This window comes from Cloeon dipterum, chromosome 1 (assembly GCF_949628265.1).
Source record: "Cloeon dipterum chromosome 1, ieCloDipt1.1, whole genome shotgun sequence".
NCBI lineage: Eukaryota > Metazoa > Arthropoda > Insecta > Ephemeroptera > Baetidae > Cloeon > Cloeon dipterum.
Window position 1 is genome coordinate 3,833,331 of NC_088786.1, and position 25,696 is coordinate 3,859,026.

Here is a 25,696-nt window from a genome sequence, read left to right on the forward strand (position 1 = left end):
ACACGCTCAGCAGGTTGCATACTTTTGTAAAGCACTCTAGAAACTATCAGTTATATCATAGTAGAAGCATATTACTTTCTTTGAAAAGTCAATTAAAAATAAATGAATTGCATTGAGAAACTTACTCGTTTTTAATAGTCTTAACGATCCAGCGTAATGGACTCGAGAGAATCAAGCAGCTGCGTATTTTCCCTGTCATCTCAATAATTTTATTCGTTTGTGATCGGTATATTTCTTTGCCAGCTAGAAATTCACGACCACAGAACCAACTGCTCATTTTATTACAGAGTACTGCTTCATGTATTAGAAGCATATAAAGTGTGCTTTCGAGTTGGAAGGAAGCGCCTTGAACTTATAAATCCTTTTGACGGGCGGCAAAATTCTGCAGTGCCGATTACTCTCTTTCCAACTTTACGCTCTCTCCACTCGTTGGCAGGTCGCCTCTTTTTTCTCTGAAGCTTATTTAAAGAGGCTGAGCAATTTCAAAAGGCAAGGTCTGATCTGGGTTACCGATTCTCGACCGAGTTCAAAAGACATTTGATTCCCCTCACACGAGCGCCACTTTTTGACGCCAAGGGAGCAGCCACGCGTTGCATTAGACGCGTGGAATTGAAATCGCAAACCAGCTCTAGGTACATGTTCATTGCTGGCCGTCGGAGAGACGTTTTGATAAAGCCACTTTATATTCATTGGCTGATTATAATTCAAATTGGCCGAGTGGTGCGACGTTAGTTGCTGCTTTTCGTGACGGTGGATTTGCGTGTCGACGCCGAGAAATGCCTGTTTTCAACACTGGTGCCGAATAACGGAAGGTCAGTGTCGCTGCTAAGATAATAATGCGGCGCTTTCTTATGGTGCGGGGGATTTCCGTTTTCAGATTAAATTTCATAATGTTTTGAGACTAATAGTTTTTTGCAATTTACACTCCAGAATTGTATTGAGGGTGGCGTGACCTTTTGATATGAAAATTCCGTTTTTAACTCGCTCTATGGGGATTTATTCAAAATGTCCGTATACTTAAAATATTTTGTTTTTCAAATCGTGAATAAATTTCTTTGAAACTAAACAAACATCGAAATATTCCATTTTCATACAAATAAAAAATGATGATTCATTCTTTCAGTTGATTTACTCTTCCCAAGGGATTAATTTTATTAGCTTGAAAATTTCGTGAGCCACCTTCTACCTTATTTATTTGAAGGTCCTGCAGAGAAACAAGAAAACAGTTTAACTTTTCAAAGTAGTTCTCTTTCCGGCAATGCTGCTTGGGGGAATTTACATTTCACCGCCTTGGATACCTCCAAAATCCCAGGGCTCAGTGGCGAAATTCTATTTTGCAGCGTGTTACATTTTTGTGGTCCCTCATCAGCAGTCGCCGGCAGAACAAAGAGAATCCGGGGCTGGAGCGTCATCAAAACGCGTGGAATTGTGCGCGCACACACACACACCACCCAGCTCGCATGTAAAATAACTCTTTGTTTTAATATTTCACAGAGCCGGTTGGGCTTCGGGGGAGGATAGGGGGCGAGGGGGGCGACGGAGGTGCCGTAAAAGAGCGAAAGGAGCATCTCTTTTTGCTCCGTTGGCTAAATAAAAAGAAAAAGCCCGCCGAGAAAAGTGTGGCAGTGAACCTTGTGCGTGCGTTCGTCCACCTATACTCTGCTTTTTCACTTTGCTGCGGGGATATTCGCGAAGGCGAGCTCTTAATTTCGGAGCTCATTCCGCTTGGTCCTAAAAATATAACTTGCAGCTCGTTTTCTTGCGCAAATTACGGCCACCAGTAAAGTTTATGGGGAATTTAGAGCTTATTTTCGGTGCTGTTTATTGTCCTGCTTCTGCTTTTCTGACGTTAATTTATATGCAAAATATTTCAACGGTTTCCTCACGGACAAGTTAGAACTCCTAATTGAACTTGACTGAGTTGGAACAGACCTGCAGGTTCCTCAATCCCCTTTAATTCTTCAATTTATATATTTTCAAAAGATATTTGAGCGGCCCTCAACTCAAACACTAAAAATATAATGTTGGTTTGTTACAAAAAAGTTGAAAATATAACTTAATTCAAGGAATTTAAAATTAATTGATCATCACATAAATATCAATTATTATTTTCTTTTCTGTAAAAAATCCCTCCACCATTATCATGAAAAGAAAGTGTTTGAAAGTTAATTTTGCAAGGAAATTGCCTTTTTATCGTCTCGTCCTCTTAATTGTTCAACTGCAGAAAATGCAGAACGGCATGCTAATAACCATAATTGGACCTCAACAAAAGAAAGTGTAGAGATTATACAAAACAGCAAGCAGTGGTTATCCACGTGTTATTTCCAGCCTCGTGAGCATTATTTTCCGCCCTGATATCTCCGGCAAACAGCGCGACTTGCATTCCTTTTTATCGCTCCAAGCGGCGTCTGCCATGCGATGAAAAAGAGCGAAGGAAAATCAGCTTGGATGCTGTATTTCCAGCGCAAAATGCAATTACAGCAGAGCGCAAAATAATCGCCCCAAGGAGGTGCAGAGAGGGACAAAAATGTATTAATCGAATGACAACACAATCTCGGTGCAGAAGTGTGTCACCTGCCCAGTCAGCAGCTCAGTTATCTGGATGTGCACAAAAAACAGCAAGAGATACGAGGGAAGTGAAACATGAGCACGTAAACATTTCGTCAGAGTCATACGCTTGACTTAGATTAATATTTGGTTTAAAATGGGATCTTTTAATTTTTTTACGTTGAGAAGCAGTGTGTGATAATAAAAATATTTATTTTCCCACGTGACAAAGAATCTACTTAAAACCATTTTTTTTCAAATGTATATTGCAATGAATATAATATTTTTACCGGTTTGGCCCTGAGAAATACAAGCAAGTATTCCTTGAAAGATCACAGGTGCCACATAAAAATAAATATTGACTGTTTGACACACCCCTTGAAAACTAGAGGAAACCTCGTTCTCGATTAGCCCGGCTGATTGCGTTCTATTTCCAACTTTTTGCCTCGTTGGAAATAATAATAACGAGAGCCCGATTAAGGCACAAGGTGCACCCGGTTGCATACTTGCCGAGAGGGAGCTCCATATTATTAAAATTTCATGCTCTTGCACGTGTGTGCCTGCTTGATTTAACGCCGGCGTCAAATAAATCAGCAGTTCGTCGTCTGTGCAGCAGCTGCAGCTTTTCTGTACAATAATATTTCGTCTAACAAGCAGCAATAAATTCTCACACTCGCTGCTGCAGGATTTGCGACTCCTGCAGAGGCTGGCGGGGTTTATCTCTCTCGGTGTCGGCCTGATTGATCAGCGTGTCCGGATAAAGTGACAGATAACCTTCAATAATTCAATATATTTCCTCTCCTTGGGGTGCACGTGGGACGCAAATCCTCTGCATGGTGCCGTGCTCGAATATGCTTATCGATTGCACACGGTAAAAAGTCATACAGCAATTTTTTAGAATTTATAAATTATGAAATTAGTCGATACTGATTATTTTGTAAATGATTTAAAGATAAAATTCTCCCTTCCAGATACGCCCCTGTATATTAAATTTTTGGAAAATATGATGCATAAAAAACAAAATATCCACCCCAGTTTTTACAGCACTCCAGCTATGACAAAAAAGAACTGGTGGCTTCCTCATTGTAATGACCGGTATGTTTTTACGAGATACTTCTTCCATGGTTATTATTTCCTTTTATGTAAAGACATACATTTCCATCTTGATATTTCTGTTTATTGTGTATGTCAATTTTGCGAAAAAGTCTGTATAAATATGTATCATTTGCTTTCAGTTTGAAAAATAGCACCATTACTTTATTTCAAGCTGCTGAATATAAGAGTGTTTTCAAATAATTTTGTTATATATTATACTCTGTGTTGTACGCCGTTGGTGTCTAATAAATACAATAATAATAAATGATGAAGTTCATAATTAGGTCCAGCAGACATTGGTTGATTAGAACTAGACCCTCTCACCACTGTAATAATGTAGAAAAAACATGCTTTCAGAAATTAGACTCAAATAGCAATTTAAGATTTTAAGCTTTCTACCACAGCAATGCAGTCTAGTTGTTTAAGTTTCTGTCTATGGCAATTTTAGCGTATAATTGTCCCACTGGTGGGCTCATCCCTTAAGAGTGATTGCGACTTATATTAACTGGCTTCTAAGGGCCGTTTTGTTCTCCACACGCCTCTTGTAAAATACATATATTATGCATTACGGCATCTTTGCTAAAGTATCCTTTCATTTAGAGCATGCCTGTAAAATAAATAGAGATTAAAAAGTTTTTTAAGGGTTCTTAAGTTCTCAATCTTTATTTTGGACTAAAATTGTGTGAAAAAAATTATAGTTGTCTTTATTATTTTGAATTATTTCATTCGATCAAAAAATCAGACAACGTCACGGGTTCTAGGTTCTAGATTTTCTCTCCACCTAGAATTGAGATGGAAACGGGGAGAAGTAGTTCCGGCTAGAGAATTAAGACATAAATGTCACCAAGGTGAGATTTAGTGTCAAAATATATTTCGCTGCTGCACGCACACCCCAAAAGCGGTTCAAATTGGATCCTTGCTGGCTTTCTGCCTCTTTTCCTACTAGAGGCACTCGTCGTGGCGGTGAATATCGAAAAATAATCCATCACCTCGTCCTCTCGCAATATGTGCGCTGAAATAAAACTGCTGGGCTGCCGGCGAAAATACTTTTTCGTCAAACCGACACAAGAGCGTGAAAAAGTCGCTCGGATAGCATTTATCTTGAGATTGACCAATCGATCAAACTTGCATGAGATTCGCGCCTCGGCCTCCATGTCGAGGGCCGCCGACTCCTTTGCTCTATTTCGCCGAGGTGGACTGCTCTCTTCAGAGCATCAATTTTTTAGCAAACGCTGAAGCGGCGGCGAACCTGCCGCATTTATTTTACAGACACCCAGGGGCAGTGGACCAGTGGAGCAGCCACTGGGATACTTCCAGTCTTTTTGCGTGAGCCAGACTCTTGCAAATTCACACACGCAATGTGTATACTAACACACAAGAGAGCATCAGTTCGCCAATGCTCGCTTTTTCCTTTTCCAGCAGGGTTGCTTTTGCCCCTCTGTCAGCAGATTTTCATGTTTCCGAGTCGCCACGTTTTATGCACTTCTTTTGTTGGACCCACATGATTGTCCAATTTCGATACGCACTTCATCTTTATTCCAGCTCAACGTCTCCGTGACCTAGATGCTGCTCCAAAAGCATCCCAGGCATCAATCCACAGTGAAATTTAAATTTAAGTCGTGCAACGATGTAGTTTAAATTTCTCTAAATTCTAGTTCTTGAGTAGGATTAATAGTTTCAAATCACTTATTTAAGAAATTATCACTTTATTTAAGTGAAATCACTTATTTATTAGAAATCACTTTATTTAAGAAATTAATTTATGATAATGAAAATATTATTTTCCAAGTGAACCAGCTAAGCTATATTAAATAGGCATTTTCAGCAGATTGAATATATATAGCTCACTGTTCAAATTATTTTGTTACCTATTTTGAATGCTCAAACTTCCCCTTCGACGTTGATTTTCTCTAAATTTTTGCATTCAGTTTAAGTCTCAAATAAGGTTCATTTCAGAGAGAAGTTAATTAATATGAACGGCAAAAGTTTCCGCATGAATAACGAAAGGTTTTTATCCCTCTAAAGTGTTCTCCCCAAGGCAAAAACATCAACTGTCATGAGAGAACGTTAGCTCATTTCTCTAGGCACCACGAGAGCAAAAAAATGGCTGAAAGTTACTTCGCTTTCTCATATAATTGCAATAATTTGAGTGCAAACCACGCGTGCACAAACACACAGGCGGGAAAACTTTGGCTTGGCTGGAAGCTCTTTATTACGGCGCAACCACTACAACCGCAGATGTAACAGGATTTCTGTGCTCGCAATCCCATTGCCGAAAATGGAACGCTTGTTTCATCTTTTTGCAACTGGAAATTAATGGCACCTGTGGCACGTGTAAAAAGATTGCATTAAAACAGTAACTAAAAGCAATAACTTTAAAACGAGGACAGTTAATAAGTTTATATCAAAATGGAAGACAAAATAGCCGTATTCAAATTTTATAAATTATATATACACCACAGCTCAGCCGGAAAAATTATAAATAATTATTCGACATTTGGACGGAAATTTCATTATATTTAACAAACTATAAGCAAATCCGCATCTAACGAAATTAAAACACCATTCAACGAAGTGTTATAAATTTGATTTTCACATCGTCGCAACTATTTCAACGGAATTTCCAATTGTATGTCTCTTGTAAAATTTTCCGCAACGCCAGGTCACACATATTCCGTTGGCAAACATACAGCTTTTAAAGGTGCACAGTCGGGTGGAAAAGAAAAAAGCGCACCTCAACTGGAGACAAATTTAGGGCAGAGCGAGCAAACCCGCTGGCGGAAAGAGAGCTGCTACCTTCCAACCCCCTGGTGGCCGAGAACGCGCCAGCGTGAAATAAAACTAATGCACAGAGAGTGTGCTCTGTGTGTTGTTTGGTATGTGGATGCACTCACGTGCACGTTTTTTAGTCTGCGTTGCCGAGGGATGAGGCAAGCGACGGTTGGGAAAAGTCCGGCGAGCTCGTAAAGTTTTATTTTCTCGTTGCCGGCTGGCTGGTCTGCCTATTACAGAGCTATTTCTCATCATTATGGTGTAAATAATTCGCGAGAGCACGTGTGCTTCCGACAAGGGTACTCTGCGCGCACTGCTTTAACTGCTACACAAATTATTTTATTTGCTTTTAAATCTGCATTCTACTTCGTTTCAGAGCTGCTTCACATAAATGGAAATTTTAGCTAATCTAGCGGTTTACATGAAAATTTGGTGCTGTTACTATGAATATTAATGCTGGTGCTGAATCTTATTTATTTGGACTCAAGTACGACATAAAATCAAAGAAATTTTCCTTTTTTAGATTACAGATGCATGCAAGTTTATAATTGACCACGAGGAAAAAAACTGCTGAAACAAAATCTAGCTGTATGCGGATACAAGAAAATTTCTCAATTACATTGGATTTATCTTTTCTTGCCTCTCGTTGCTCAAGCGCACGTTTCATTAAATTTGTTCTGCTCCGTTCTGTTTGCTCTGTTATAACAAACGAAGTGGAAAAGTGCAAACGTAAAGGAAGCAGGTTTCTATTTTTTCACCCTTTGTCGCGAAGTTTCTTTGTACATCTTCACTCCCTTAGCGTGAAAAATGTCCCCGGAGTGGAATTTAATTAAAATTGAAGTCGTCTGTTTGCGAGCTGAGCGCGTGAAGTTTTCCGCTGGAAAATAAGTTATTTTGTTCCAGTTATTCCAAGCATGCACGCGAACCCGCGGAAAACTTTGTGCGCGTGTAACTTCTTGCACGAGCCGAGGTACATCTATTTACAACAAGCAGCTTCTCATCCAGACAGAATTTTCATTTTGGCGAAATAAATGCGTCTCGCAGCTTGTCCACAGAATTCCTGGTTTTATCGAGTGTAATAATGTTTATTTTGTACCCAACTGCCATATCCAAAGTGTGTATTCATCGACCAAACTTTTTGGTGAATAAAAAAAATCTGGTCTGAGAGCGTTTGCTTTTACGGTCGGTCTTTTTCGTGGGTGGCTTCGTAAAGCCGATTAAAAGCGCGCATTTGATCAAAAATCAATCCGGCGTTTTCCTCTTTGAAATGCCGACCCTAGGGGCGAACAGATGAAATAATGCTGTCGGAGAGTAACATGCGCCAGCTCGCACACACTCCCGCGATAAATTATTCATGCGGCCTAAAAGAAAGCGGGTTGCCTTTACTATATTCGGAAATTCCCGCCGTCAAAAAAGAAAGAAATGTGTTTATTATCCAGAACTATCTTCATTTCTGCGGCCTCCAATTCTAGACATACACACTGCAACTCCCGTTTTTGGAGTGCGCGCGATAAAACCTCTCATTTTTTATTGCAACCCTCTAAAGCTGCTGCTAATGGCAATAAAAAAGTGATGAACGGGGTTGTAATTTTCATTTGGAGAGACTGCTCGTATGCGTAAGGGTTAAGCTTGCGATGTAAATCAAACACTATACGCAGATCAGCGTCTCAAATAACTCTACTCGACTGGTATGAGTGAGTTTCGAAACTATTTCTGCGCTATTTCACCCATCGATGAGCCCCGAAAAACGAGGCAACCCGGCGCGGCGCGCAGTTGTTCCTCGATTTTGCTGCTGTAGCAATAAAACAATTCCGCCGGCGATTCGGCGCGAGAGAGATAATTTTGAATCCGTGCCCAGTTGATCTCTCGCAGGTCACGCTCTCCAAGCACCAGAGGCAGTATCAGCAACAATATTTCACCGCACACTCTGTGTACATCCGCGCCGTTCCAAAAAAGAGGCAGGGTCCGGTGCCAAAAGTGCCGTATACAACGTCGCACCGCAGCCACACCCCCTTTTATGGGCTGCGCGGGTGGTGGCGGCGGCGGCATTGCATCCGAAATTGCACCACACTGGGCTTTCGTGTCGGGCGTGTTGTTTGTGCAGACAAAGAGCGATTAGTCAGTTACACGAGGCATGCGAACCGGCGCTTCAATAAAAGTGTCTGGGCGCCGGCCAAATGAGCTAACAGGTGAGAGCAGCAGAGACGAGAGAGAGAGGAGCGCGCAGGCTACACGTGTCATGCGAGGCCAATTAGCTTCATTATTTCATAAACGTGCTCTCTTTGTTGCCTTATTGCGGGGTTTTGGGCCAACCTGCTTTTATTTAAACTACAAGCTTTCAAAATTTAGATTTTTCTCGTTAAAAATATGTGAAATTTAACATTTTCACAAATATGGAAATTTAAGCCTTGTTAGTTGATTAATTTATTCTTTGTGGTTGCACACATTTAAATGAGTTCTTTAATGAAAATTGCTTTGGAAGCTTTGTAAAAATAAATATTCTCACCAAGGACGGTGCCCACAGGAACAAAGAAGACGAAACCTCAGCTATATTTTTTCTAAATCATATAACTGTGGATCAGCAGAGTAACTTTACTCCATACATTCACAATTAAAAAGGAAACAACAAATAAATATAATTTGAATTGAAAACGCAGGAGAGTGTAGTTTCTAGAGAAAATTATTTGGCTGTTTTTGTTTGAATAATGCATTGGAGTTGTCTATCTTAAAGTTGGCTACTATAAACGTTTTGAAAACTAAGACCAACGTCATAAAAAAATCTTCAAATGTTTCTCAAATTAGATTAGTTTATTTTATAACACGGGAGACTAATTGTGATCTAAACTCAATTTACGGTCGAAAGAGCGAAATGAATGGATCATGTACATAACATAACGATCAAAGGCAACGATAAATAGCAAGTTGAGAAAATCGAATAAAGTGCTTCTTTGAAGCAACGAAAAGTCCGAGAGAACACTAAAGAATGAAGAGAGCTGAAACATGCAAACAGAATATACACTCGTCTTTGAGAGCCTTTGATTTAAATATAAAAATATCCAGCTCGTCTTTCATGTTTTATACCCCGATGATGCGCAAAACAGCAGCTTTTCTATTTTCTTTTCCTTGCGCGTCCTAATGAGAAAACACGCTGCAGAGCCAACTCGGCGCGAGAGAGCTTTTCAAACGAGCGGAAACCCAAAGAGTAGGGAATTTTTTTGCAACATGATTGGTAAGAAGATCCACGGGAAGTGAAAAAATATAACCGCAAACTATGAAAGTGGGTGGAAAAATGAGATTTTCTATGTATCTAATTTTAAATTGAATCTTTTTCGCACAATTCTTCCCTTCTTTAATAATGTTTCTGCATATATATTATATTGGTTTAACGAATAACTCTTAATCTGAATTTGGCTTAAAGATTTATAATATACGTTTTCAGTTCAGTTCCTCACGGCCCTGGGGACGCTTTTTCTATTTGCAAAGCACGAACGAGTGAGCCGGGGAAATTCGCGCCCATGGCTCGTCTAGCACATTGTCTTCGCGCTTGATCGGCTGCTTTTAAAGGGGAGGCGATAAATTGGAGTCTGCCTGCAAAAACGCCTTTTACACCTTTTTATCGCGGCTTTGCTTTCAGATTAATTGGCTCCAGCGCAGCGCCAATCTCGGCTAATTAAAAGCGAAATGGATCTCGCGCGTTTATTTTGCGCCTCGCAAATTGGAGCTGCGCGGCAGATTCACAGTTAGGTGCTAATTTGCGTGGAATTAGGAGCTGTGTTTTCGGGGATTAGTCCGTGTGGAGCGGAAATTTGCGGCGAATTAATTGGCGGCTTGAGCAACCAACCAAGCGGTCCGACTGTGGAGCTGAGATTTTGTACGCAGCAGCGCGCAATGTTTGCTTTTCTCTCTCTGGAAACAAGAACAACAATAGACAAGGCTGTGAAGATTCTCACATTCCCTTTTGATGATGTTTTAAGTGTGGTAAACATAACTCACTGAAGGATTACTTGTTTATCTCTTGAAAATAACACCATATTCTGTAATAAAATGGTTAAAATTATTTTCAATTAAAATGCTTTTGTGTTATACATGTTTACTTTCTTGAAAATTATAATAAAAATTAAATCAATTGATTTCTTTGAGGGTTTTTTGTAACATTGAGCGAATTTTAAAAAAAACACAGCTCCATTTTTTCCGAGAAGCAACTATTCAATGAGAACCAAACTGAATTTAAATCTAAAATTTGTCGATTTTCTCGACGAATTGCAGTTTTCGTGTCTGTATTTGATTACCTTTGACGAGTTCCATCAAACTGCGTACAGATTATTTCAAGGAAACTGCTTTGAAATACGTGAAATATGAAATAAAACAAGATTTTAAGAAGATATGTAGGACTGTTTGCTAATGAAAAAACACAAACTTTGCAACCGCTAAAATTATAAAAAAAATTCAAACTCAAGGTAAGATTTAAGGATTATTTAACGCAATTTCAATTCAAATTGGAATTACCCTTCGCTCAAATCTTTGAAAACGTAAAAAGTGAATAGGGTCAAGAAGAGAGTGAAGCCAAATTTCTGTATATTTAAGCTGCATTTTTGTAAGTGAAATTAAAATCATCGAATTATTCCTGTTCTCAGGAGCTGGTGTACGGCGGACCGAGCGAAGGTCGCAACTGGCGGGGCATCCTGCTGTCGCTGCTGGTGATCAGCGTGGTGATCATGGGCATCATCCTGGCCATCTACACGCTGGGCTACGTGGATGAGCTGCTGTACTGGAGCGGCCGTCGTATGGACCTGTCCGAGGTGTTGGGCGGCGAATTGCGGCCGCACCGGCTGCCCTCGGTCTGGCTGTCGGCACGCCACTTCGTCTTCCACGCCGACGACGGTTCGTTAGCGCTGTGGAGCGTTCAGACCGGCGCAATCACCACCCTAGTCACCAATCACACCATGGTGAGTACCGAATTTTTTTTTTGACTAACTGCCTGGAATTTATTCAGTTAGACTAGAGGCTGATAAATGGAATGATCATAGATAGATTTAGTAACGAACACCGACGGCATACAATAGTTAATCCTTTAAAGACGAAAAACAGCTAAAAGGACGGAATCGCGTGTGTTTCTGTTCCACCCTTTCTTTTATTTCTCGTGCTTGATGAGCCATTCTTTCCCTGAACTTGATTAATTCGTGCCCATTTTTCTCCTCTCGGTTAGAGGCATATTGCTTTCCCCCGTTCGTGTTTTTTTGCAGCTGCTTTTGTCCGCCAACAAAGTTGCTCTAGATGGATTAACTTAATTTTTCTCACGGTTTATGGAACGTGGCCGCTAAAAGCTTCTAATGAATCTGTTGGGATTTCGATAAAAAGAGCTCAGCGAAGTTAAGCTAACTGCACTGCAGCAAGAGAAAGTTTGCAAAATAGTTTTTAAGACAATAGAGTGAAACTTCCAACATATAATCGTTTAAAAGTCTTAAAAGCACGCTGAATGTTTACTTTGTTTATTTGATGATATTCTGCGGAGGAGAATCGTAAAAAAACGTTATGTTGTTCGCGATTTTCTGATTTTTTTTAGCCTGACAAAACTTTTCCTGAAATCATAAATTTACCAAATTAATTACTAATTCGCAAATCAGTGCAATTTAGTTTTAAAGGTCTAACATAAATCATCAAAATCCCTAGCAGTGAAATCCTGATCTGCATCAATTTGATGAAGCATTTAAAGGCTAAATAGAAAACAATTTCCAAACAAACATAAATTTGACATTTATGTCACGGTACGGGCTCAAAGCCAATGATCGGATCTAAAGCTGATCAAGTTAATCCTGATTAATACCTTGGAAGCCTCTTCTGTGAGCGAAAGAAATGGAAAGTGTGTGTGTCAGCATCCACCCATCAGTTCACGCAGAGTGGAGCAGGCACCGGCTCAAACACAATTTCAGCCTCGGTGGGATCGTTTATCTCTCCGCCACGGAGACAAATTGATTTAGGGAAAAATGCCGTTTAACCCGGCAATTTTGCGCTCTGTCGGCCTTCCCGCTATTGCCACTCTGTTCACTTGTATCGCTGGGTGCACACCCATAAAGGAATCTAGCTTCTTCTAGTTAATCTCTCTAGGTGTATTATGCCAGTTAATCCTTTCATCCGATTATACAACGTGTATAATTTTGCCTTGGATCTAAAAATAGTGAGGAAATTTTTCGTATTTTCGTCTATAAAAATCTAAATTATATCTAGACCATTCAAAAAGCACAGCACTCGGTCGCAAAAAAAAACTCACCCCAAAAACTAATTAGACGTTCTTAAGCAGATTCTTGCCACACGGAAATCTTGATTGAATTAATAGAATGACTAAAAGATGCAAATTACGGTGTAGCACTCAAGCAGGTTGAAAGGCATAAGGCGTTTTCCGTCTCGCCCCCATCCCTCATTCATATTGCTCCGTATCTGCTCTGAGAAATAATTAAAAAGAATAACTCATTTTGCTGGCGGCAATTTTCTTGTAACGGTGAAAATTTGAATATTTCCGCCATAATTTCCAGCATAAATTGGTGAATTCTCAGCATAGGCTGGAAGGTGTAGCAGGCAGGTGCATAGAATAAATTTGCCCTGGCGCCGGTGGAGGCGTTCAATATACTCTCTCATTATGCATTCTAGCGGGAGTGCTTAAATTGAAGGCTATAAAGACATCGAAACAATTTGCATTTGCTGAGCTATACACACACGGTGTATATATACGTACGCGCCAGCCCGCAACCTTACTGACGCGGAATATACATGTATTAGCCCCAGTAGGCCGAGGCAGGGTAGAGGATTATTATTTGTCTAGATTACTCCACTGCTTTAAATTGAGGGGAGTGCAAAAAAGTCAATTTTTGCAAAACGTGAATCTTGAATCAATTTGAAGTTAAATAAACTTGCATTAAGAACCAAGAAAATTTGTCCATTTATAGTTCTATATTTTTCTTAGTTGGAAAATATATTTTTAGGATCGACCTTTTTTAAAGAGGAATGTTATTGTTAAGCCCTGAAGAAAATGTTTTCATATATTACCCTCTCATGCTCGCAAGCTTGTCGTTTTTAGTGTCAAAATAATGAATTCCGCAATGTGCTTCGCAATGATTACAAGATGCTGCTACTTGTGCTGCTTGATAAGGAAACTGCCGTTGGCAGTAATAATATTTTCTCACAAAGGCAAAATGTAAGCAAGCGCTGCTGCTACTGCGAATAGAGAAAGTTAACGGTGGCTGCCTCTCTTTCGTGTCAAAGGAAAGTATTTCTTCGTTTTTCAATTTTCCCCCGCAGTGGAAAAAATCGATAAATAGTTTATTGGCACTGTTTGAGTTTGCCGAAAAGAAATATTCATGGCGGGTCTTTGTGTGCGTGTGCGTTCGCAAGGAAAATCGTGAAAATTCTGTTAAAATGCTCACAAAGAAACGTGTCGCATTCCTCGCGTGCAGACCTAAATTTATTGAAACTTGGAATTCCGGAATTTATGGGAGAAGATTGTGCATATCCGAATGAGTAAGATTTACTGCAGTATTTGATTGATTTTATATTGTGCTTACCGGTGCTTACATTTCAAGAATGTCTGATACGTTATGTTGAGCTCGATAGGTTGCTGGAATGAATTCTTTTACTGATTATGCAACCTGCGTGACCTCTCTACCAAGAGTTTGCATAATATGATTTTTTTGTTCCATATACTTTGAAAGCTCTTCAATAAAAAGGGCGATAACGAATTAAAAATACATTGAATCATAATTAAACTAGTTTGAAAAAACTGTTCACCTCAGTCCAAATTTAAAGGGAAACATAGGATATTGTCCGAGTTCGTGACTGCCAGCGATATGGCCTGCCCATGCCCATTGAATTTCAATCAATGGTGCTTTCTCAACCGCAATAATTCACACTGAAATGAAAATGCATGCGAACTATCAAGAACAAAAGACTATTGTACCTCAACACGACGTCTACGAGCAGAGACACGTGGAGCCCGCATTGTGTGATCTAAACTGTCCGGTTCCTGTTCACATCGTAATGTCGAACGGCAGAGGAAAATCAGGACAAGCAGGAAGTTTCCAACAAAAGGCTAACAGCAGCATGGCTAAGCAAGTTGCTCCAAAAGCGTTACAAATGCAGATTGCGCGCAGCTCTCTCTCTCTCTCTCTCTCTCTCTCTCTCTCTCTCGTACGCCGTGGAAAGTGGAAACCAGTTGGTTGGTCGGTGGCGGAACTCCCGGTGCAGGAAGCCAGTTTGCCTAGCACTCGTCATCAGAGTGCGCCAACTGAATTGCATGCATTTGCCCTTAGCAGGCATCGCTGTAAAATACAAACTCAAACCTTCACTGACCCTAATAGTGGAATGGTTTAGCGCAATGAGCGAACGGGGAATATTATGGTTTTAAAATTCAGATGTGAATTCTTAACAGAAAATCTACTCAATAGAAGTTTCTAAAGTGAATAATGAATCAATAAACGTTTATTCCATCTAAAATCTTCGACCCTTTTTTAATTCTACTTCAGCTTTAATTAAAAATAGTCAAATGAAACTGAAATTTCTCAAAGGTTTTGGTCGAAAATGCCAATGAATGAATTTGATTTGATATGAAAATATAAAATAGCGAAGCAGAATGTCAAAATTTATCTCCCATTCATTTTTATCGATGCTTAACTCGGGGTTTTTCTATTTATAAAAATTAGAGAAAGGTTTTTTCTGAGAATAAAAGTCCTAAAATTGTCTGAATCAGTCATGATCTTTAACGAGGAAATCAGAGTATCCAATTGAGAAAATGTGTTGGCGATGCGACTGATTCAAGCAGCTGGATGCACTCAAATGAACACAAGATGCGCTCTCTCAATGGTCTACGTTGGAGCATTATTAGTGTAGTTAGTCGTCTCGCTCGCTCCATCGTACAAATGTGACCCAGAATTGTGAGAGACAGCCTAATGCATATAAATTCTATTGTAATTAAAGCTAATCCCGGTCTATTCAAGCAGCGCGGAGAGAGAAATGCTTTGTGCATCTCTGACATGCTGAGCCAGCTGTATATGGTGTGTGTGTGTATGTGCATTTTGCTTGCTTCCTCAAGTGGCTCGTCCGTTTCATGCAGTGTTTGTTTGCGCAGAGATGCTAATCAGATGTACTGACTTAAACTCAGTTTGACGATTGTTCAGCCAGATTGTTGTCTTTTCTTGAGCAAAATGCGTTGTTTACTTGTGGCAGGATTAAATTCCTTCTCGCGTTTGTTGGTTGAGTCTGGTATTGCATTGAGGAGAGCTAATGCTACTTATCGTAATGCTACAGCAAATAGATATCTTTTTGTACTGGTTGGTTTGACATGGTTGTTCTATCAAAGCTGATATTTTGAAACTTCACTGAGCTCCCAATTTTATGTTAGTGGAACACGACCTAGGTGCAGAATCTGAATTCGCGGATATCCGAAATACATAGCGGAATAAAAAACAGAGCTCACGTTGCATAATTAAAATTGAAAACTACATCCTTGTTGGCATTAGCATTATCAGGACTAATTTAAATTGGATGAAAATGCTTTTTACTCAGCTGTATTAATTATGCGGCCTTGTGCAGCTGTTTAAGCACCAGCTGTTAATTCTTCTGAATTGGCTGGACTTCCAAAAATTCTAAACGAATATTCTTCTTTAAAAATATATAATAATACAATGTGTTGAGATTTTATATTTCTTGACATGTTTCGGCTCCAGCAGGCGCCTCAGTCTTGAAGAGCCACTAATAATAAATAAATAGTCTTTCCCATTTAAGAAACAGCAGAAATAGAAAGAAATACACACGCATTTGTAAATCTTTAAATTTAAATAGACTGGATGGCTCTACTCTGCGCGGAAAATGAATTCAGGATGATCAGCTAATAGTGAAAATTCGAAGAGAAAAAAATTAAATGAAATTCCTGGATTAACTTTCTGGGTCCAGCTTGCTGAACGATAGAAAAATCAATTCATCGATTTTCTTGGTTACAAAGCAATGATGGAATTTGGACCATAATAGTGCTTGCAGCGTGACCCATTAGCTGCATGCGGTGCCAGCAAGTCCCCAACCCTAGTCCCTTTCGAATTCCAAAGTAAAGCGAGCCCCTTGAGCAGCGTTCTCCGAATTCAGCCACCCGTTTACTCACCCTTTGATGTGCTAAATTCATGCTGCAGGGTTCGGGTGGGTGTGCGCCGGCTGAATAGACACTGCTTATTCGGCTGGGCCTGCCAGAATTGTAGAACTTTAGGCTTCTTGTGTTGCCTTTTGTTGCACATAATCAAGAGCGGGAATCCGTCTTCACAGCCAGCGAATGCATGACGGTCATTAAATTACCAAAGGCTCGTCAAGTTTGAATAACTTCAATAAATTAGCTTACAATTAGAGCCGAATATTAATTAATGGTTTACATTCAAAATGATTTTATTGCGGATCATTGGTTTATTAAACGCAAAATATGCGTGCAACACACATTAGAGCCGAATAATATGTATTTCTTTTTGTTCACTTTCCATTTATCGCACCTGCCTCTTCTTTAACCTAAGCATGCACGGTGCCAAGAATGTGAGCAAAGGCTCACCTTTTCACGCCGCATTAGTTTTCTTTTCTGATATCATCTGCAAACGAGACTTTGATTCCGCGAGAGGCGCGAGCAAAATTTCCCCTGGGTCGCGCGCTGTAAAGCCCCTCAGAGCAGCAGTGCGAAAACATTCCGAGCACGGAGCTCAATTTGCGTCGTGCATGTCACCCGGCCGAGATCTGCAAAGCAGAGACGACGCTCTTCAAACATGCGTTGCATTATTTCAACCGAGGGCGAGAACGCGCCATACAACGCGCTTGACAAACAGAAATCATTGCCTTGCCTCGCGTGATTAGGGAAGAACGCATTGTTCGACTATGTTTCAGTGGCGTGACTCCTCCTTTAAATATTAATTAATTCTCATGGTGATAAATAGTCTCATGATTCTCTAAAAGCAGCAGAAAGTTGTGTGCCATAATTTTGCCCCAAATGACCGTAAAAACTGTTAAATTTCCCATTTTTTTGCGGGTTTTACGGGCATTTCAATGTAAAAATTTCGGGATTTCGAGTAAGACGTAACACGTGTTCAAGTTGGTTGTGGAACAAAAGTTCGGAAACCATTGAACTCATCTTGTCAATCCAAACAGCCTCAAAGATTTAGGTCACTGTAAAGTCAGCTTTTCGAGTGGAAGGTTCAATTTTGAAATAAAGGCCACCAAAAATTAGAGTTTGGACATTGTCATTTTGTAGAGCTTAAAAAATTAGTTAAAAGTAATGTCTAACTCTGGAGTGGTGTTTTTATAACTTCAAATAAAAAAACTATACTTTTTGCTTACAAAAAAGGGTTAAACGCCCAAATCTCAGCTTCTAAGAGTCGGATTTAGAACAGTTAAAAACCATTAGTCTCGTCCTAATCTCCCCTAGATAGCCGAAGCAGTATAAGGGTGCCAACCCTTCAACCACTTTTTTGCACCCTTAAAAAAGAATATTGTTTCACTTTTTTATTGTTCGCACCTCACTGCACAACGGAGTCGCGTGTTTAGGGCCCGTTAACCACTTATATTCAGCGCTTCAAAAGATGTGAAGAAGAGTCGAACAGTATGAAGTTTTTTAATTATGACTGTTAGAACTCGATATTTACTTGACACATTTGTTTTTATTTTGTCAGTCTCCGAACGAAAAAAGACACTTTACTCCAAGTCTCGCATAGATTTACAAAAACTGCACACCATTTGACTCGTTATGACTTCCCACCCAGACAGCTAATATACATTTCTCACCCCAAGATTAGACAAAACTGTCACCTCTGTGGTTGATATTTTAAATCATAATTTTTTTTTGCAATTTCAAGATTTTTTTCTTGTTCCTTATGTATAACTCGTATAATTTAATTGACCTACCATATAAAGAGCAAATTCATTACCTTTCCGATAATCTAAAGAAGCAGAAGAAGTGACGCCACTGAGCGCCGAGCGGTTCGTTTAAAACACCCTCATCCGTCTTTCCCCGCCACCCCTCGGAGCAAGGAGTCTTTTGGCCGCTTGCGAGGAGGCAGCTGGCCTACGCCGCAAACACACGACTTGAAATTTGCTGCTTCGCCGCAAATTAAACGTCTGCATGCCTGCTCCTTTATGCACACTTATTCAGGCGGTTGGCCGGCCTAATGAAGTGAATGTGCGCCCGGGACGCTGCCGGGCATCGCTGCATGGTCGTCTAATAATGATCTGCGCCGCTCCTTGGCGTGTGTTCCACGCCCTGTTGAGACACTGAAAAGCCTGATGTTTGTTTTAAGATAAACTGGGGGATGGGGTTGATTAAGAGCACATCGCTGTGGTAGTTAATTTGTTGTGTCTAAGGCTGGGAGCGTGTCAATGAATCCTACATCAAGGAAAAGTCAATATTTAGGTTAATTAAAAAAAGTTAGAAAAAAATTAGAACACAGGAACCAATAAGAGATTATTGTTAACTGCAAAAGACTCTACTCACACATAATAGGCGGCTAAAATAGGGGTTTCAGAATCCTCTGTGGTATATATAGATATGATTTTTGAGGGAAAATCTTTGTGATGAGGGTTGAGGGACCGGAACAGCCCCAGCACAGTGCGAGAACGTCTGATTTATTTTTAAAACTACTTTCTCTTAGCTGTCAATCTTTGATAAATAAAGTTGAGCAATTTTTTTATTGTAAAAGCTTGTGTTATGAAAAAAATTAGCCGTATTTATAAAAACATTTGCAGTGGAAATAAATCTCCACGCTGATGGACTAGATTGAATAGAACAGAGATTCTATTTGGCCTGCTTGTCTGTTTCAGAGACAACTAGACGTGCAAGGATACCAAGTGTCTGCTGACAGAAAATACGTTCTCTTTCGCCACAACGTCAAACCCGTAAGTCAAACGCTCTTCACCCACAGCCCAAGCAAAACACAGTTGCCATAGTTTCCATTCGATTCACGCTGACTGTACATAAGAAGCCAAACAATCCGACTGCAAAGACTGCTGATATTCTCTCAAATCTCTCCGACTGCTGACGTCTACTTTTCTCAAGCTGGTTTTAATCCACAGGTTTTCCAGCACACGTTCACCGCCTTCTACACTGTGTACGACGTATTCAACGAGTAAGAGCCTTTTCCGACGAAAAACTTTTCCCCCTGATGAGAATCGGGACTTTTCTTCATGTCACTTTTTCGGAGAACGTTTTCTTATCTTGTGTAGATTGAAACGCAGATAATACAGAAGCCTAGCACTACTTGAGAGGATTAGTTTGGTTCTGGCTCAGAGAAGTTCTGAAATGAGGTGCAATAAATCAAGTCTCTCTAATGCGAAAAGAAATTGTTTGTGATAGGGTTCACTTATTGGTCTTTAAAAGAGTGATGAGTAAAAAATTTCAAATATTAAAAATTAAAATACACGAGATAATTGATGGAAATTTATAAATTGCTAAATTTATATAGTATTATCCGCTCTGATCTTAATTAGGATGGGAGCGAATTTTTGGAATAAATAATTTATTAAATTCGGGAAATTCGTTAAAATCTCTTTGATTAGTACCCTCATTGCAAAAAATACTAATATTTGTTTTGTGATTATTATCATTTAAAATATTTTAGGAGCATGCATTGAGATCTAAATTCCAATATAACGCATTTCCTGTGTTTTGGATTCCAATTTATTCCTTGAAAACAATAACTTTTTTTAAAAAAAGCAATGTAAACATGAAGGAATGTCTCGCATATGTGAAATCGAATCAAGCAAATGTTTGGTCTCGGCCGCAGCCACCACTTGCCGATCCGGTTGAAGCCGGGCGCCGCGACGCACAGCCGACTCCAGTTCGCCTCGTGGGTGGGCAACACGACGTCGTTGCTGTTGGTTCACGACAACGACTTGTACCTGCAACGCACCCCCATCCCCCCGGCCGCCCCCGCCAAACCACAGGTTCGGCTGACGGCCAGCGGGGTGCCCGGCGAGTTCTACAACGGCGTGCCAAACTGGCTCTACCAAGGTCTGTCCGATACCCAGATTAATATCTTTTCTGTGCCGACGCCGACGCGAATTCGTTCGCTTTTCTTTTTTGATTAGCCGACAAGAAGATTTATGATGGGCTGACGTTGGCAGCTAGATCGCGTTATTTGGCTTAATGAGTGCTACGGCCCTTTGAATAACACACGTGCTCAAGGACTCGGGGAACATTTTTAAAGTCTCTTCAAAGAGAGAGTGCCGTCTTTTAATCTCTCTCCGGATGAGCATTTCACTTAATGAGTTTTCCGAGCGTTTTTTTCATTAGAATCTCAATTTGCACAAACAGGAAAATGGTTTATTTAGCTGCGCGCCGTTCAGGTTTAGTGCGATCAGACTAGTATAGTTATTCCGGCGAAGAAAGGGCCAAAAGTTTTCCCCACCAAGAATTGGGCCATAAAGATTCGTTGTGCCAGTGTGGCAGAGCAAAGAAAAAGTCACTAAGCCGACGTTTTTACGTCCAGTCCGGCGCCCGGGCGCTTGTTAAATTTCGGCCAGACCCAGATGCCGCCGAGGTAGCTACATATGCAACTGGCAGAGGCCGCGTGGCGCGCGTGTTGCCTACTTTCATTTTTCTTTCTACGCGCACAGCGCAGGCGGACAGGTAAATTATTATGAAAGAGCCAACTGCCTCGGCCGCCGGAGATAAAAGGATCCATAACTTTTAATATTTTCTGACACAAGCGAGCAGCTAGGGTTAGCACGCGGTGGCGGCCCCACCCAAGAAACTCCCGCCAATAACTTTTTATGGGGTGGATGGCTTCTGCAAACTAGCTCACCTGCCCCAACTGCGTCCACTTTAAGGCGCGAAGGGTGTGCGAAACGGCCAGCTTGCAGCTCCCTTGAGTGCTATGCGCCAAGATGGCTGCAATTAAAAATAATTAGGGATAAGGATAACAGAAAATATGCTTACCAGAGTAAATAAATATGATATATATGAAATTAAGTACTGGAATCCAGTATTAGTTTCAAAATACGGCCAGAAAATAATTGAAATGAAGCCAGCGTCCTACTATCCGTGATCTAGAACTGACCTGCCACGAATGGCAAATAATCAACTACCCTCTAGAAGTGCATGCATTGTGTGTTACTCGAGCACTTTTGTGCCACTAGATCCTCAATCTTGGTTTATTGCCGGGTATTGCGTGTTGGCACGCCATCCGCCCGGTTATCAACGACGGCGTGTCGTCTCTATGGCTCGTCAATCGCTGGTTCAGTGGCGTTAACACTCTTCTTCAAATCACCTAAATCAAATTTATTGACTGCAGCACATTCTCTCCGCACGCCAATAGATAATTTGTGTAAAACAGAACTGACTACAACTAATAATTAATAATGTCAAAAATTAATTTTGCTCGGCCTACAAATGATTGAGAAATATTCCTCTTTCTTCCTTTTAAATTGGCCACCGAGAAATCCAGTTCCGCCACTGGTTTTCGGACATTTCCACCGGAATGCGTTTTTAGATCCGATTAGTTGATGGAATTTGCTGCGCGAGGGAGACTGATTGCTTTCTGTCATTTGGTGCAGAGGAAGGCTTGCTGGGCGACAGTGAAAAGGCTGTGTGGAGCAGCGTCGATGGCTCCAGGCTGCTCTTCGCCACGTTCAACGACACGGGCGTGCGCCTGCTGCAGGTGCCGTGGATGGGACCCTCGCAGGGCGCTGCCGGGGCAACCGATGCAACCTTTCCTTCTTCCAGAACAGTGCACTACCCCACGGTAAGTGAACAAATGGTTTTTCAATAAACAACTTAAATTTAAATAGAGAAAACACGCACACAAGTGAAGAAAAATGATTAGATAAAAAACTTGAATCTGTGCAGAGATATTTCATTTATTATTTCAACAAACAAGAGGCTTGCGCCCCTTGGGACCTTCGGTTTTTCGAAGTTCAAAAGGTTCTTCTTCAAGGATTTTGATCGGATCGGCTCGTATTTAGTCTGAAATCTATACAGATATATATAATTTATTATTTCAACAATTTCAGAAAAATTGTGTAGCTTTAATTACTTTCCTAACCATAATTCATGTCTAGTTTTGAAATAAAATTTAATCTTTTAATTGTAGTAGCAAACTGAGGTGCTATTTAAAACTACTGTTTTTGGGCAGACTCAGCTCTTTATCTACAAACAAATCATTTCTTTTTTGACACCGTGTTTTGGTCGGAAGCCATCGAAAAGAAAAGCATCATAGTGCCTGCGAACAAACTGGCTCTCAATCTCGCTCCCATGCAGAAGCGAGAGGGAGAGAGAAAAAAGCGTGACAGGTTGCTAAAACAGAGCAGTTTGCAATCGACGCGGTGTCCATTTTGCCCTAAAGAGGTTCGGAAGTGGTCACTCTTTTTTGTCCAAGTGGTAATGGCACTCACGCACGCAGACACTTTGCCACGGCTAATTCTCTTCCTCGGCCAATTTACAAACCGTTTGCGGTGATTCTGCAGAAAAAACGCGATTTTTGTTTTGACAGTGCACCAGTTCGCTTTCTTTTCCTCCTTCCCTCGTACGAAAACAAAAAATCCTTCTCACCGTTGAGGCGCACACTGGAGACGGAGGCGCAGACGGAATGGGCGAGCAGCGAAATAAATTCCACACGTGACTCGAATTTTCGCACTAAACGGCCGTTTGTCTGTGTACGTTTCAGCCAGGCTCGAGCAACCCCGACGTGCGGCTGTTCGTTCTGGACCTGGAGGGCGGCAACCAAACGGCAACGACCAAGTGGGAGGTGGTGCCGCCGCTCGAGCTCAATGACACGTAAGGAGCGCCGTATTAATTGCCTGCGGCCTGTTTAATCACATTCGGCTGTGTAGAGATTTCTACATCACGGCGGCGGACTGGGTCGGCGACTCCAACGACTTTATCACTGTCACCTGGATGAATCGGGCGCAGAACTTGAGCGTGGTCACAACTTGCCACCAGGATCAGAATTGGACCTGCCACGAGGTAATTTAAATGGCCCAACTATGCACACGCTACAAGTGGTACACTATTAGTCAGGCCCAAATTACACACACTTCGTCAGATTTAGCAATCCGATTTTTCATAGATCTAATTTTGATTCATTTTAGTGACATTTAATTAATAATTATTTATGTACAGCTTTCTTTCTATGGGCCGTGAGCAAATTAAAAATGTTTTTGCGATATTTTAGTTAAAAGAAATGCAAGTAATTGAATTTGAACCAAGAATAAATGAAAATTAATAAAACATTCAAAAGCTCATGAATATTTGAGCTGCTCTCAATATTTGATTGTTTCTTTCATGAAAGGAAAATCAATTCAATTTTTTTTACTTTTTTATTAAACAAAGCTAAAAAATTCATGCAATATGCAAATTACAAATGGTTGGTTAATTTTTAAAATGTACAGATAAGGAGAAAAGATTAATTTTTGCCTCTTTTGATGAAAGAAGCGTTAGAACAAAAAAAAATAGAGAAATTTAATTTGAAAAACGGTAGTTACAGACGGCAGAAATAAAGCCAGTTTTGGAACAGTTCACATGACCGCCGGTTAGCATGCGCCATCGTGAAGAAAGCTGTACTCTGAAAAATACAATTTAATTTAAAAACCCATTAAAATATTGAACCCTATACTACGCTTACTAGTTTTGTTTTTGCAGTTAATGCACTGCACCCAGCACGGAGATTCAAACGTATAATGGTTTTTTGTGACCTCGTCTTCCGTGCAGAAAGGCACTTTTGGCTCCTTTAGAAAAATACAGCCGCACTTGCGAGCGCATGGATCGGTTCTTGAAAACGCTGTGAAAGAAAAAAATTAGGCTTTCCTTCTACTTCCACGTAAATTGGAAAAGTTTTACTCACTGGAGGCAGCCAAGAAAGTGACAATAACAAAGAATATCGTTAAGAATTTCATGTTGCTGCTATAGCGCTTCTTACATAAAAATTCACGTTGCTCTGTTTTTCGCCTCGGATCAAATGACCTCTACGAAATTTGGAGGGGGAGTCCTAATTATGAATCTAGAGATAGAAAATATTGATGAATAAAACTTAATATTTTTGTTTAGCGAAGTAACATTTTTTTAAACTTTACCTCTTATCTTATTTTTTTAAATTCAATTCTCATTTTTAACTGTCTAGGTTCATATTGAGCGAGCTCTGGAGTCGTCTTGGGTGGACGTGGAGCCGTCGCCAGTATTTTCGGCCGACGGTAGCAGCCTTTTGTTGCTGTGTCCGGTGCAGGAGGGCGCCGCCGACTACTTTACTCACATCACTCACGTCAGCCTGGCTCCGCCGCAGCGACTCGCGGTCATTAGTCACGGCCGGCACGAGGTCGAGCGGATTGTCGGCTGGCACACTGCTGCTCACTTAGTGTGAGTCTCAATGCCCGAGATTCCCACTTTTTACCTCAAAACTGTGATCTAGTTTTATTCACATACACCTTTTCATGGTGTGCTTTCATGACGAGTGAATAATTATTATTGAGAGGAAATTTGCTCAAAGTAAAAATTAATACTGAATAAATAAAATGAAATTCAGCATCTCAATTGAAATATAGGACTGTCAAAAATGTCTCAAATATTTAAACAATTTATTTAATTATTCGTCTACCCATGCAATAAAAATTAATTTTTTTTTTTTTTTAGAATATTTATTAAACGCCAACGGCGTACAACTATTTCCAGCATTTATATGAGGCAGCTTTGGTTAAAGTCAAAGGTTTTAAAGGACAATCAAGAATGTGGTACATACTGTACAGATCAGCATTACAATAACTACATTTACATTTGTCGGTAACATCCAGGTGAAAACAAGAATTTGTGCAAATAAGAAAATGATACCCATGAAATTCATTTAAAAGGATATAGACATGAATAAACAGCAAGCTTCAGAAAAAGCCAAAATTGAGTCATCAATTCGTCTCTTAATTCCAGATACTATCTGGGCACCTCTGAAAACGGGCCGGGTCAGCGTCACCTCTACGTGGCCCCTGACCCCGGTTTATCAGCGGCCAGCAACAGCCTGGACATGAGCCTAGAGGCACGTCGTCTGGAGCCGCGCTGTTTGACGTGCCGCCTGGGCCAAACGGAGCACCAATACGAAAACTGCACCTATTTCTCGGCCCTGCTCAGCCCTGAGACGGGGCACGTGGTGATCGAGTGCCAGGGCCACGGCACTCCCAGGGCTGGCCTCCACGCACCCCTCGTCTCGCTCAAGGACAAGTTCAAACTGGTCCGCATGCTCTACGTAGGCTTCCAACTCAGGGGCAACCCTGCATCCCCTGGACCTTCAGGTGAGATGCC

At 40.7% G+C, this 25,696-nt stretch overlaps 1 protein-coding gene and 1 long non-coding RNA gene across 3 annotated transcripts in view; one reads left to right on the forward strand and one right to left on the reverse strand.

Moving 5' to 3' along the window:
- LOC135948174 (inactive dipeptidyl peptidase 10) overlaps positions 1 to 25,696 on the forward strand; it is a 79,448-nt gene that overhangs the window by 48,864 nt on the left and 4,888 nt on the right. For both annotated transcript variants that reach the window (XM_065497306.1, XM_065497307.1), the window contains 9 exons: positions 11,049 to 11,360; positions 19,240 to 19,314; positions 19,492 to 19,544; positions 20,202 to 20,428; positions 21,973 to 22,160; positions 23,082 to 23,191; positions 23,248 to 23,380; positions 24,534 to 24,766; positions 25,328 to 25,686. In XM_065497306.1, coding sequence (XP_065353378.1) covers positions 11,049 to 11,360; positions 19,240 to 19,314; positions 19,492 to 19,544; positions 20,202 to 20,428; positions 21,973 to 22,160; positions 23,082 to 23,191; positions 23,248 to 23,380; positions 24,534 to 24,766; positions 25,328 to 25,686 — 1,690 coding nt within the window. The remainder of the gene's footprint in view (positions 1 to 11,048; positions 11,361 to 19,239; positions 19,315 to 19,491; positions 19,545 to 20,201; positions 20,429 to 21,972; positions 22,161 to 23,081; positions 23,192 to 23,247; positions 23,381 to 24,533; positions 24,767 to 25,327; positions 25,687 to 25,696) is intronic.
- LOC135948181 (uncharacterized) lies at positions 23,730 to 24,623 on the reverse strand. The gene is made up of 4 exons (XR_010575783.1): positions 24,487 to 24,623; positions 24,258 to 24,413; positions 24,039 to 24,194; positions 23,730 to 23,978 (listed from the first exon to the last, which is right to left on the reverse strand). It is a non-coding gene; the product is annotated as an uncharacterized LOC135948181 (long non-coding RNA).